This window comes from Poecilia formosa, unplaced genomic scaffold (assembly GCF_000485575.1).
Source record: "Poecilia formosa unplaced genomic scaffold, Poecilia_formosa-5.1.2 Scaffold553, whole genome shotgun sequence".
NCBI classification, from domain to species: domain Eukaryota; kingdom Metazoa; phylum Chordata; class Actinopteri; order Cyprinodontiformes; family Poeciliidae; genus Poecilia; species Poecilia formosa.
Window position 1 is genome coordinate 99,285 of NW_006800492.1, and position 15,118 is coordinate 114,402.

Here is a 15,118-nt window from a genome sequence, read left to right on the forward strand (position 1 = left end):
CCCACATACCATGTCAAGAAGATGCATGTCACTGTTGCAGACTTTCTGCCCGGGACTCAGCAGCATCCCAAAACACCTTAACAGAAGACAAAGGAGGCACAACCCACAAATCAATACCCACTAATTCCAAGGCAGAGCTACAGCCTGCCTTCATCAGTCAAGTTAGCTGAGAGAGAAAAGAAAATGGAGGGAAAAAAAACACTCAAGATGTGAATCCACACTCAGATACAGCATCTTATCTATTCCGGAGATGTTTCAAACGTCTTAGCTTGTACTTTACTGTCTGATTGAACCTATGCCCAATTATCATTGGATACTTTAAACTAGGAAATTAATTTTAATGTCTTAATAACCACAACAGATAGAAAATAGGCTAAGAGGTCTATGTAGCTATAGTCTTTAATCTTGCTCCTACAGAAGCTTAGAGTTTGGTGATATGGACAGAAAACAAAGCTAATTTCTGGAATGTTTAATCTCTAAGATAGCAGATGGTTCAATACAAATGTAAAGAACAACCAATGGGATTTGTTTAATAGCAATTGTCAAACTAAACTATTTCCTTAAAAGAATTGCAGGGTTTTATGGAATAATAAACATGCTTTCTGAACTTGTAACACATGTGTGTCCTCTCATCTTTATGTTGCAAAGGTTTTTCCAGTTTCTGACCCAAACTGCATAAGCATGCATTTTTACAGCTAATCACTGAAGCAACATTTGTACAATCAAAGCACAAAGTACAACCTGTTGCAATTACAACTGCAGAGTTTTACATGTCTGGACATGAATAATCTGCAATTTGCAAAGTTCTAATGTGGCCTCAAGCTTAGAACAAGAGACACGAATCATCCAATCACATCAATCTAAATAAAATAAAAACAGGCAAGGCCAAAATTAAAAAGGCATGTGTGAAAATGTATGTACACACCTCATGTCTGTGCAGTTAGCTGAAGCATCTTTAGCTGTCTTAGAGGAATTTTATACCAACATTGCTTCGCTGCTTGCATGACCCAGTTTCAGACAAGTGGCTTCATGTTTGGTTGTGGGATATTTTGGTGTCCTGGTCGACCCAATGAAAACAGCCATTGGTGTGACGTGATTCTGTGGACACGCTGTGTTTAACATGCTAACAGACTTGCAGAGGCTTTTGCATGGTCTGACTGTGGGGTGAATTTCCCCAGAGTGTCTATTCCTGGGAAGACAGGCGGCAACCGTCCTAAATGGTCTCCAATAACAACAGTAATCGCTTCTCTGAAGTCACTGTTGAAGTCTCTATTCCGTGGAACTGTGTTAATATCCATTTATTGTTTCTAGCTAGGGAAACTAAACTGCTGTCACAGAGGTGGTCGGACTCACTGATGAAATCCGAGAACAAGTCTAACACCATTCCACTGCCACAAAATATAATGACAAATTAAACTGTATTCCCAAGGAACAGATAATAATATATATGTATATTAATTAAGGGTCAAAAATCAATGTCAACAGACATGAGAATGATCTCTCTGAAGAACAATAGAGGTTTCAATGTCTGAAAAAGAAAAGAAAAAAAAAAGTGGGCAGCTTTTTGTCTCTGTCTGATGGCCACAGAGGTGTGAAGATGAAAAAGGGGAAATGACCTAGTTTTTCCAGTGGTACTCAAGCATATAAACATTTAAACAGTGGGCTGCAGATATCTGAATGTGACTTTAAAACACAGTCTGCACTACTGCTCACCGAGTTCATGAGAATCAAGCATTAAACAGCCAGAATATTCCATCCTTCTTGTTTATTTTAGATGTCAAACAGAGGCATGTTGAAATCCTTTATATTGATTAAACCAATCATCCCCAAAATACCAACACATAAAAGATAAGTCCATAAATGTTTTGTGCACCATTAACTGGGTTAATGCTCCGTTGTACAGAAAGAATAAATGAGTTAAAGTATAAGACAGGAAAGGTTCTATAATGGCATCTAGAAAAGTGGAACTATGTCTGTACTTTCAGTACAACGATTTAAATACCCAGTTTTTTAAAAACAGAGTCAGAGCCTAAAGGTGCAGACTTGTGGTCAAGCTAGACTCAAGATATTTCTGGCTGGCTTATGAAAATAGGATTATTTATTCATTGAACCGTTTATCCTAAAAGCCAGATTATGACACTAGGGTCTTTAAGGCAGGTCCATCACCATGCCAGCAGTTGCTGAGGTATCTAAAAAGCACCCAGTTTCAGGGAGGCGGGGGTGGAAGAGATTTTTCCTGAGATGCTGGAGGGTTTGAGTATTGTTGGCCAGCTGATTTGCCTCTTTAATGTTGCATACAGGACCAGGAAGAACCTGCTGAGTGGTTGGATGGGGTGGTGGTCCCAATTAAGTCCTTAGAAAACTTTTTAAACTAATTTGAATAGTAAATTGAGTTTTGTGTGTAACTTGGATCAATTGGAATGTATGTGACTGAATTTAAATTACTTTCTTTTTTTGTAAAGTGCCTTGAATTACATTTGTTGTGTATTGGCGCTATATAAATGAACTGAATTGAATTTTTAAGGAAGAGGACGGGAACGTGTGCTTCAGCAATCGAGGAATAATTCTTCTCAGCGTTCCTTGGACAGTCTACTCTTCAGTAAGGAAGACTCTGACTTTCAGACCTCAGATTCACGAGGATCAGGGCGGCTCTTGTCTGCTGATGGGGTTATGGTAGTTTGGTGGTTCAGTCCTTGTTTGTTTGCATCCAACCTTTATGTCATTATATCAGATCCCTCCTTGGTATTCAGTTTTTTAGATTTTCCTTATATTGGTGTATTGACTTGGTCATCGTTTATTTCCTCCTCAGCTCCTTCATGTTCGTTAGTTTTCTTCCTTCTGTCAGGCTGCCCGGTCTTCCCTCACAGCTGCACCCTGTTCCCAATCACCCACCTGTTCTTTATCAAATAATCAGGCTCCTCAGTATTTAACTTTCTCATTTGCTAAGAAAGTTACTATCTTGCCTCTTCCTTATCTTTATTGTTGCTGTATTATAAGTTTGTTATTTTATGTAAAGTCTATATATTATATCTCCTGTCTCCAATTGTACCTGTATTATGGGTTCAACTGCAACACTACATTGTGATAATTTCATGTTCTGTACCTGGTTCATTATGTTATACTTCAGAGTTTGTTTTATACTGAAAACCATTTTAATGCCAACCTTTCGATGCCCAGCTCCTTGTTGCACATTTGTTGAACAGAAACCAGCACCTTCTTCTGGACACCTTGTCGCAGCTTGAAGTAAAACTTATCCCTGTCCTTTGGCACCGGGCTGGGAAAGAGAAAAAAATGAGTTATGAAGACCAGATATTTACATACAATATATGACATTTTTCCTCAAAGTGTCTGCCGTCAAATCAGGCAAACTCTTTCCTGACTTAGTTTGAATTACTAAATTTTTTTCTATTTGCCACAACAATTAAAGAAATATTTTGTCACATATATATTTACATTTTAGGTAATCCTAGCCGTCTAAAGTCAGACAATGACAAATCAGTTGTGTGTCTCTTCATACTGTTGGACACTCAAATACCTGAAATTAACTGTGAAAGTTACCAAAAGTACTTCAATATAGCTTTGTTTTTTTTTACTCAGTTCATTCTCTGTTGCTTTGTAACTGTTATATTTTCTTTACATTTTACTTCAGATGTCAAAAGTTATTTACCTTTGACAACTGACATGAAAAAATTGGCCGACCATGTTTTCGATCATTAGGCTAGCAGAGTCAAAATTTTCAACTGCAAAGATTATATTTTCTATCCAGAGTCCTGTTATTAAAAAGACAAAACAGGAAACTGTGTCTGTGCATTTGATTTGCATTTGTGTGTGTCTGGGTGTTTGGACCAAGTACTTGTAGTTGCCTTTGCCATCATCTTCTCTGATCTCCAGTGAGACAGTGAAGGTGTAGAGATCTCCGTCAGGCGGGCCAGAAAGCGCCGTGTCCCTGATGTCTGCTCGTTGTGAAGAGCGCCGAAAGGCTGTGGAGAAACTGTACAGGATGCGGCTGACCTGAATGGAAAGAACAAAAGAGGACGGAAAAATCAAAAAAGGGAGGGAATAGAAATTGAAAAAGATGTTACAAAATAAATACCTTACAAGTAAACAGAAGGAAAAATAAAACTGGAAAACTAAGAAACAAATTGAGGAGAAAAAATAAAAGACAATAGTGCCCCCAGCTGGCCAACAACAGCTGGCACAACTAAATATTTTTGAAACACTGGAATTTTTTACTAGTCATCTATGAACGCGCCACGTTATTTAAGGTAACTGCTGGTCTTCACCCTTCTTCCTTTTTCAGACCAGCTGGACTTTGAGCTGCAGGATAATTTGTTTGTATGTTTATAAGTTTTTCAAATTAAGTTCAGAAAGAAAACAGAGTCAAGTAACACTTTTCCAACACTGTTGTGAACTCTAAATGTTTTCAACTTGCAGGAGATCCCAAGATAATCAGAAGTGCCATACATATTTTGTAACTACAAAAAAAGCAAAACATTTTTATTGGTTTCACAGAACTAAAATGGAGTAGTGAGATCCTGTTGTATAATAAGAAAGAAACACGTAGTCTGAAGCACACTACATACGGACAGGAACTGGACTAACAAGTACAGACGGCTTTATTTAACTAAATGCAAATCTACAAGCTGCATAACCAACTATTTGTACAGATCTGTATTTCTGTTGTGATTCCACTGCATTTCTGTAATGGCAACAAAGTCCAAGTCATTGACAGGATTAACAGCTTCTGATGCTGGAAGGGAAAATAATAATTTTTAAAAAGTATTTTGGATCTAAAATGTTAAAGAACTGAACTAGTGGAGCCTGAGAAACTTGCTGAGATTCTGTTTAGTGTTTATGGTCTAAACAAGTTTAACTCACGGCCTCTTTAATGTGGCAAGAGAAGACGTGAATCTGGAAATCCTCTGAACTTCGGTAACTCTCGGTGAAGGAGAAACAGTCGCTTTCCACAGAGCCTTCCCGCCCGCGGGCGCAGAACAGCACCTTGTAGATGGGGAAGGAGGCGATCTCTGTTCCTGAGGCCTGGTCTACGATTCTGAGAAGATGGAAAGGAAAAAAATTGCACACAATATTTCTGTTACTGTACATGAAGCTGATTGTTTCTATTTTTGATTTACAGCTGAATTAATTTGTAAGGCTTTCAGCTATAAATAATCAGTGCATAAATGGCTGCTTTATTCTTCTTTTAGTCAACTGTCTCATTTCCTCTAGAGTACGTTTTAAATTCAGTGTTCCCTTTTCATTAAATGAATGAACATGGCTAAAAGTTTCTGTCAACTGATTTTACTTCATGGTCTGTAGCACATTTTTTTCATTCTTGGAAAATGACCTCCAAAGTCATTTTCATAATACCGTGGAGGTCTGAAAACTTGTGTTAACTGATTTACGTAAAGAAGAAAGGTTGGATTTGATAATTAGGCTAAGAAGTCCTTATCATCATCTTATGATTTGTGTTTTAAAAATGCCATTTTATCCATGTATATAAGTATCCATAGGACAGTTACACATTAATATAAATATAAGAAATATTTTGTGTTCGAACTTTGAATCAAAGCCAAACACAAATTTATACACCATGCTTTGCAAAAAGTAGTTTTTTCCAAAAAGGTTGAACACAAGTGCTTGCAAAAAGTATTCATACCCTTTTGAACTTTTTCATAGTTTTTCACATTATAACAACTTCTGTTAATTTTATTTTTTTTATTCTTTTGCCAGTTCTTTTCAAAACAGCTGAAGCCCAGTCTGATTGGAGGATCTGTGAAGATCAATTTAGGTTTTGGCAAAAAACACAAATAGTTTGGGTTTGTACTTTACTTTACCCAAACATCATACAAATGAATCTAAACCATAATATTGTAACTCTGGCTGCCTGTTCAGGGTCGATGACTTCAGCCTTTTAGACCCTCTCACAGGTTTTCCTCCTATATTTAGTGTCGTCCATCTTCACATCCACTCTGACCAGCTTTCCTGTTTCTGCAGAAGGAAAACATCCCGACAGCCTGATATTTCCATCCGCACTTTTACTAATAGCTGTGGTGCGTTCAGGGGTATTTTCCACCACACGTAGCATTTTATTTTTGGCCCAAAAAGTTCAACTCTAGTTTCATCTGACCCAGGAATCCTCTATCAACGACACAGCGTCACTTTTATGGGACCACAGAAGGCATTTCATTTGGCTTCCTTTAACAAGTCAAATTCTTGAAAACTTTTAAGTGTGGACGGCACAACCAACATTTGCCCCAAGCTGAGAATCTCTGCAGTTCCTCCAGAGTTCATACGGACAACTTACAACTTCTCTGACTGATGGCCTTCACACGTGGTCTGGCAATTTAGTTGACCAGACATGTTTTGGTGGGTTTAAAGTTGTGCCAAACGAATTAAGTTAGTTAGTTAGTTAGTTAGTTAGTAAAACTCTAAATAGGTGATGTTTGGTGGACTGTATTTTACTAAGGCATATCGGAGAAGAAAACGGAAGTAAACACACATTAACATCACACTTTTAAGACTTATGAGTAAAAAAATGTTGAAACCAATTTCTCACTTTCATCCCTTGTTAGTCTATCACAGTAAGTCCCAGCGAAACACACTAAAGGAGTAAAAAAGTGAAAAAAAAAAAGTTCAAGGGATGTGAATATATTTGCAAACCACTGCATGCTAATATTTTGCCAATGCAACTTTCAAGTCGCTCAGTATTCCTTACAATCAGACTCCGTTATCTGACCTGACAGAACCATCTGGCCCACAGGGAACATGCAGTGTGATGGGAATCGGGATGGCGCTCTCCGCTCGCAGGGTCGCCATGGCTCTCTGCGCCTCTGCCTCGTTGCGAGGAGCTTTGACCCACGTGCAACCCAGGTACGATAGCTTGTTGAACTGGACGCTGTCCTCCTCTATGACACTGGGACTGGATGGTGCCGGACATGCTTCTGTGTGCAGACAGACAGGTTTTTCTCTTAACAGTTTTGGCCACTTGTTGAGAACTTGAGGTGAATTTTTCTTTCCATGTCATGTGAACAGGAAACACAGCGACAGAAAGAGCAAAGCTGCATTCACAGCACTGAGAAGAGGATGGAGAAAAGATGTGTTAGAATGATAGAGGAAGTTTGAGGGTCTTCTCTGAAATAGGTTCCGATCTGAAACTTTCATACCAGCAAACAGGAAGCAGAACAATGAACCCAGCAGCTGAACTTCCACTGCTCACATGCTCGCTTTTATAGCATGCTAACAGTTTCCCTCTCAGCCTCCCTGCAGCTGTCTAGCACACCTGCAAAATCATACCGACGACACTGCCAGTTTTTGTTTAAATGGTGACCAATACTTCCCCAACAATTTATCACGGTCTTAATTAGGGGAGTAGCGATACCTAAAACTCATTAGTATCACATAGGGCTGGGCAATATATCAATAACAATAGATATCTCTGTAAACACATGATCGACATCAATAGATAATACGTGTGATAGAATATTCAATAATTTAATTCAGGGGTGTCAAACTCCAGTCCTCAAGGGCCGCTGTCCTGCAGTGTTTAGATGTGCCACAGGTAAAAAACAGTGGAATGAAATGGCTTAATTACCTCCTCCCTGTGTAGATCGGTTCTCCTGAGCCTTGCTAATGACCTAATTATTCTTTTCAGGTGTGGTGCAGCAGAGGCACATCTAAAAGTTGCAGGACAGCGGCCCTTGAGGACTGGAGTTTGACACCCCTGATTTAATTGAACACTGATCCAGAACCACGCAGCATTCTGGGGGATGTAGGCAAATGAAAGGCTTTAGCTGTTCTCACTGCCAGCTAAGCAAGTTTGATTACATCGACTAACTTGGTCATTCTTTGGTTACCTAGCAACAACCTGTCTGAGTAAGTTGCACAGCAGCAGATTAATGTTTTACCACGGTGCGACCACTGCTTAAAAATAAAACGAACAGAAGGAAGTGGAGGGAGGAAATAAGTGCGACAGTAAACTTATGTCACGTCACCAGTTTGGCAGTATTCCAGATATTTAAAACAAAAAATGAATCAATAATTTTTTATATAAGCAGATATGAAACTCTTGTATCATGATACGTTTTTCAGCCATATCATCTAGCCATTCACAAGAACAAGACAGCACGAGACTTTCATAATACTTTCAAGAACACTTTAAAAATCTAATTTACGTCAAAAAGGCCTTTATTCTTCATTTTTTGTCCACCAACTTGACAAACTGAAATCTTTTTCTGCCTTTTTATCTGTTCACACCTTAGAACAGTGCTTCAACCATGAATGGTCTGCAGTTACAACATTTTCCATTTCTGTCCTCCAGGCTTTGGTTGTTTTAGAGATGCTTTCTGCCTCCTTCAGAATCTGAAATATAGTGTTTACATATCGAATATGCCTTGTTTATCACTCTGTCACCATTTACCACTCTTACTTTGAACCCAAAGTGCTACTAAACAAATTATTTAAGAATATTTGGAGCATATTATGTTAGAATTTCATCAGGTGAAGAAAGGCTGACTGCAACTGACTAGCAGTTACTTTAAAGAGAAATATTGTAATGTTTTAACATTACAAGATCTTGTACAAAGAGATTTTGTTACAGCCCTACCTAATGCAAAAAAAAGGTGTTTTTGTTTGTTTTGTTTTTTTTCCAGGAACATAATAAAGGTTTCATAAATCTCAAACTGTAGTTCAAATGATCCATCTTACCCAGTTCAGGTTTGACTGGACTAGGTAGTTCAGGGTGTGGGCAAGAGATAATTAAATGTCCCCAAATCATAAAAACATGTCAAACAAGAGCTTTAATAATGTTAATCAGATGGCAACCTTACAAAGCTGCTGTGCAGTCATATTTACCTGTACAGCTAAATGAATCCCCCACTCCAGTGCAGAGGTAATAGAGAAAAATATTAAAGACGACAACTATCAGATGAGTTAAACAAAAAGAAAAAAGAAAAAAGAAAGGAGTCAGCATGCCCCCAATATAGTGCTGCCCTGGGCATTCGCCACACATGAACATCAAACACCTCAAGTGAAAGCAAAAGTGCATTCACCTTCAAAGTGGAACCTCACAGTGGCATTAAATAACGCTAGTTCTACATTTGATGTTGTCTGTAAGATTTAAAAATAAATGATTAGTTTTGCTAGTAAAGATGTCTACACCAACTTGAACTGAAAATAAAAGCTGAAAAGCTGCATATCCATTTAAAAATGTGCCAACATACCTCGTCTTTTTGCCGTTTTTGGAGCAAAACGCTTCCTTCTTCTGAACATTGCTAACCATTTGCTTAAAGACTGTCATAGTACGTGCTTATTTCCTGTGTGACACATTTCATCACTCTCCGTTTCATTTCACCTGAACTCATCCAAAAATAAAAAATTCTTTATGCTGGACTTCCTCTCCTCTGATATGAAGAATCACATCTGCTTTTTATTTTATCATAAACATAATGACGGATCATTAAAAGCAGTTAAAGTGGGGGAAAAAACAGACTGAAACTATCCAAACAAGTCAGTCAGTGACACAGAGGAGTTAAAACACAGAGCATCAGAATCACTCAGGGCTCACCCTAAGATACTCACTGCATAACAACAGAGTAAAAATACATATTTCAATGCTGGGAAATAAAGATTTACAGCTTGAAGCCGTAACTGTATTTTTATAACAGTGCTAGCTTTTTATTCCTTCCTGAGGCTAGGAGCCTCTCAGTACCCACATATACTGCAGTGTGAAATATAACAACATTCAAAAACAACAACTAAAATAAATACAGCACAATACAGTACAATAACAGGCTGCTTAGCAGAGGATCATCAAGTTCCTACGAAGAGGATTTGTTTATTCAACTTTTTGTACCTTTTTAAATTCAGACGTTTATAGACATTTCACAATATTTGGTTGAATAACCTTTCAAATGTTCTTACTATCCTTCCACAGGTTTCTCACAATTGTTTGAATTTTGGTTTGACAGAACTGGTGTAACTGAGTCAAGTTTGTGGACCAAGTTGCTTGACATACCAAATGGTCTGTGCCTGAAATCAAGGCTTTGTGATGCACACCCAGCTGACTGACTTTGTTGATCCTGTGCCACTTGAAAGGCCAATTTGTGCAAGAGCTTTAACTTCCTGGCTGATGTCTCAAGATGTTGCTTCAATATTTCCAAATAGTGTTCTTTACTCATAAAACTATCTATTTATGTTTGTGTAGCGCTCCATCCTGCAGCAAAACATCCACACAGCATGATGCTGCCGTCTCCACGCTTCACATCTGGGATGGTCTTCTCAGGGTTGCAAACTTGCCCCATTTTTCCTTAAATCTGCAGTATTCCAGTTAAAAAATTAGATTTAAAAAAATATATATTTTTAAAAAAATCACTATGTTGTGACACTATGAGACAGATAATCTGCAAAAATATCAAAATTTTTAGATTACCATTGAAGCAATGGCTTTAGGCCTATATTAGTACAGAATTAATTTACCCTCTTACCAGCATCAGTCAGCATTTTCAGAAAATGTTTTGTTTTTCCCTGGGACTGTCCACATATTAATCACCAAAAACTCACATCACAGAAAACCCCCTTCTTAATAGTGTGCTGGGTGGACATTCCCCTGTTTTTACAAGTCTAAACTTGTACATAGAAAGTTTTAACAAATTAGCGCAGCACTTGGAAAACCAGGCATTTGGAAACTGAAACCCAGGATGAACAAGATTTGTGGAGGTCCACAATTCTCTCCTGATTTTTGTATTATTAATTATATTTCTCCTAACTAAATTATACACTCAGATGTGCTTTCAATTAATTGAAATGATGTGAATTAATAATAAGGAGCTCTAACTCACAACAGAAAACGGCTAATCTGTTTTGATAAAGAATAGAATAAAGGTTAGTTTTACATCCCTACATAGACAGACGGGTTGTGGGGTAAAAAGCTGGCCTGGTGTTAGGAGTTGGAAACAACTCATGGAACTGTTTCAGTTTCCCCAACAGGACTGTCTGTGCTTCTTTACGACTGGAACTATTTCCAAGCGGCCAGTTTTGTCTTTTCTGTAAGCGCGAGATAAATGCAGACGCCTTCTTTTAGTCACCCGACTGGCAGTTCACAACAGCAGATGGAAGGAGAACAGCACTGCATTAATCCAGTCATTCCTGCATTTCCTCTGGCATTTTGTTACAAAGGACATTAATAGGAATAGCTTAGCAAACCATTTTAGCAGTTATAACTTCATCTCATTTTTTAAACCTTAATATTCTCTTATATTCTTATATTTATAACTGGCATGGGCGGTTCTAGACGGAGAGCAACAGGCGCCAGTGCCCCTGTAGAACCAGTTTTTGCTCTTGCTATGCCCGAGATAATAAGAGATAATACTAAATTAATTTCTTAAATTGGTCCCTTAAACTAATTTCATTATTTACCTTCACAATTAAATAAAAATAAAGGTGTTGGACTTTTAGCTTGAGCCATCTTGAGCTTCAAAGTCACAAGTGGCTCACTTAATATATTCAAAAATGAAATACTGCCCTGTTTTTAGTTTCATGCCTTTGTTCTGTGCCCTCATTAAAAACAACACCGGCTCCACCCTGTTACTGTTGGTCTAGAACTGCCACTGATAACCAGCCCATCTCAATAAAAAATAACTCAAAACAGGCTAAAGTATTACACAATATACAGTTTCAGTTAAATTTCGGTGGTTTTCCACTGTTGTAAAGATGCTGGCTTATGGAGTCAAGTGATGTAATAGAAGAGCAGAAAGCCAGTGCTAGAAATCATGATTTTCCTGTTGGACAACAACATGGACTTATCCTCACATTCAGCTGCAGCTCAGGTTGTTTTACCAGTAAATGATTTAGAACCTTGTTGAACTTGATTTGTGCACCTGAACAGGTTGCGTTTGAGCACAAGTGACCAAAATAGGACTGGGTTATTTGTTTAGGTCACCCCATGGAACAGATCCCTATTACTCCATCAAACAGAACTATACAAGCCATGTTGTTGTTTTCATACATGGTGGTTGGTAGAACTGCCAAAATTAGACAAACTCAAACAGAATAACTTTGTTCATTATTCAAGTCTGTACAGGTAATGCTGAAAAGTAGTTCATGAGTGTGCATAGGTCCTGCAGCCTGAAAGCTGTTTTGCTGTACAAGGGTTGTTTATTGAGTGATCTCAGTCAACTATGTTTACATACAAAGCAGCCAGAGTTCAAGTGCTGACTGTGTTGATCCATCAGCAAAGAAAACCATGGGAGGGGCACGGCTCTGGCAAATCAAGGCCCCGTTTTGTACTCAAGTGTTGCCATTTCACCCAAATCTTTTCTGTTTTTATACCGGGAACAAGCCATTTTCTACCCTTGTACTTAACCAATGAATTTAAATATATCTTAATTTATCTAATAATAATAACACACTGCATAAATTTCTTATAAACCAAAACCAAAACAATACATAGACATTACTTAACTACATATGCAGTAGACCAGGGGTACCCAACCACAGGCTTTCATATTCTTCAAGTCATAAAGTTTATAAATGCGATTAATTAAAAAATACCAGCTAACAGATCATGAGCATGCTAACAAGCTCACTGCAGTAAGCAATGAATTAATTGCATGACAAATTAAAATAAGTTTGATCATTTCCATTCTGATTGAACTCTTGTTTATAGAGATGTCAAAATCAATTTTATGTAAAGTTTCAGTTATGTTTGGTTTATAATTCAGTTTTATTTATTGTTTTGTTTTATCTTGGATAGTTACAATATCTTACAGTTCCAGTGTTAAATGTTAATTACAGAATTAAAGTTTATTAATCTTTGAGAGAGGAAACTTATTATCATAAATATGTTACTTGAAAAAAGTCTCAAAATATCATTATTGTTCATCGCAGTAATTACTGGGACAAATGATTGTCCAGAAAATTTGTTTTTTTTGATGGCCTACATGTTGACCTTATTCAAACCTATTGGTTCCAGAGTGTTTACCTGCAGGTTGGGTCTCCGACACTTGGCTCTCCAGTTTCTTTTGCTTTTCCATCTGTTCCACGCAGCTCTTTTCTACCTTCACCTCATCATCATCCAACACCTCCTCCATTGCCTTTTCCAGCTGATCACTTCCATTCCACGACATCTGGGGGTGGGGGGGACAAAATATTACAGGAGCAGGCTATTTTGAGCTTATGACTACACAGAATCACATAAAATTCATCCACAAATGTATTCAGCGCAGTTTAGAGACTGTATATTTGGTGCAAAAGACCACTTAATCTTGTAAAATATTGAAAGGAAGAGTTTTGTCTTATATTTTGCAACTTCAAATTTACTCAAAATATCTCAGGTGTGACTAACTTTGTAGATTATGGGAACAATTAAACTAATTTAGTGATCACATGGTGCTCATTTCTGACCTTGAGTCTCGGTCTGCCCTCAGAGCCCTGCGGTGAACTGGCCGAGCTGGACTGCACTAGGACAAACTCTTCACTGGTGACGGTGGCCACGGACTCTGTAGAGCTGCTGACTTTGCCCAGTGAGGAGCTGTCATCCATGGCTAGCAGGTTCACTCAGGATCAGGATCTAAGGGAGACCAAGGTTAATGTTCTCCCCTTCCCTCCTGTCAGCCCAGCTGTGTTGGATGGCAGCCTGCATGAAAAACAAAAGGAACTGGATTAGAAATGCGGCACTCGCATGTGAATACAAAGAGCAGTGAGGCTCCTTCAGACTCAATATCCTATTGGCATGCAAAATGTGAACTCATGATATTGTTGCCTCCCAAACAGTCATATAGTTACATTCACAATAGAGTGTCCAACCCTTAAAAGTTCATTATGAAACAGTTCAGCACATAAAATCAACAAATATGGGTCACATTCTGACCAACAGCTTGCTGATTTCATTGAAAGCTACTGCAACAAGTAAGACAGGTTTATGCAACATCTGAATTAATGATACCTGTTAGGATGGAAGGACCCACTTGTTATATAACAACATATTCAGTTGCATAATTCATAAGATTTAACTGCAGCAACAGTCTCTGAAAGCCCAACTGAGCAGTTAATACAACCATTGAGTTTCCATTAATGACACTTTATGATGGTTATATTTTTAAACATGTTATTTATGTATAACTGAGTGTTCATCCAGCACTTTATGTTAAATTAAACTTTGTACAGAACGTTTAAAGTTTGTCAAAATGCTACTTAAGATAATTATTCTTGTTGTTACTTTTACTAAAAATAAGTGTTTTTTAATTAAATTAAAAATTATTTTAAAAAACTCCGTAAGATATTGTTAATATAGGTGCATCTCAAAAATTAGAATATCATCATGAAGTTTCTTTATTTCTGTAATTTAATCGAAAAACTTGAACTATTACTATAGATTCCTTTTTATATCTACAAATGTCATATTTAAATTTTTTCAATTAACTACTAGGATTAGCTGAAAGCCTAATAAAATAAGTTTGAAAATATGTTGCTTTGTGTGTAATCAATGTACTGGATGAGTTTCACTTTGAATTAATTGATGGGAATTAGTTTTCAGATTTATTACAATTAGATTGCATATTTAACTAACTTAATTTGCACTCTTGTAAACAATAAATTATTTTTCAAACATAAATACATTCAAAATTAAGTGGGCATGTACAGAAATAACATTAATACCAGCTTTCCTAAAAACGGTAATCTAAAAAGTACCTTAGTTTATTTTAAACATTAATGGACATTTATTTGTGGTATCTCTGTTAGCACACATTACAAAACAAGTGTTGACAGGGCCTAAGTATCTTTAATACAACCTGTACACATTAGAAAACGGCTGGCTAAGCCACAAACACGCCTTTATGAAACAGTAGTTAATGAATGGCTGCTGGAATGTGAAATTAAAAGGTTACATTTCTATAAGTGCTGCCAACATCTTTGAAATGCTGTTAAAATAAAGCATTAGAATAGAAACAGTCAAAAAATTAATAATCACTTCTTACAATGGCCTGACTATTTTATTGGAAAAGAAAAATGCGAAAAATGCTCTGGCAAAAAAAAAAAGCCAGAAAAATACAAGCAGCAGGTTATGTTGGGCATTTAATATTAATAACAACCTAATGAGAAAACAAATGTAGATCAAAAC

General features: G+C 37.3%; 1 protein-coding gene across 1 annotated transcript in view; it reads right to left on the reverse strand.

The window, feature by feature from the left end:
• The window catches only part of rabgap1l (RAB GTPase activating protein 1-like), a 110,046-nt gene extending 96,392 nt beyond the window's left edge, over positions 1-13,654 (reverse strand). The window contains exons 1-7 of the mRNA XM_007540660.2: positions 13,402-13,654; positions 12,980-13,124; positions 6,740-6,944; positions 4,879-5,053; positions 3,854-4,011; positions 3,164-3,274; positions 10-76 (exon numbers count right to left, since the gene is read on the reverse strand). Coding sequence (XP_007540722.1) covers positions 10-76; positions 3,164-3,274; positions 3,854-4,011; positions 4,879-5,053; positions 6,740-6,944; positions 12,980-13,124; positions 13,402-13,539 — 999 coding nt within the window. The 5' untranslated portion in view covers positions 13,540-13,654. The remainder of the gene's footprint in view (positions 1-9; positions 77-3,163; positions 3,275-3,853; positions 4,012-4,878; positions 5,054-6,739; positions 6,945-12,979; positions 13,125-13,401) is intronic.
• Between the last annotated feature and the right edge of the window lie 1,464 nt (positions 13,655-15,118).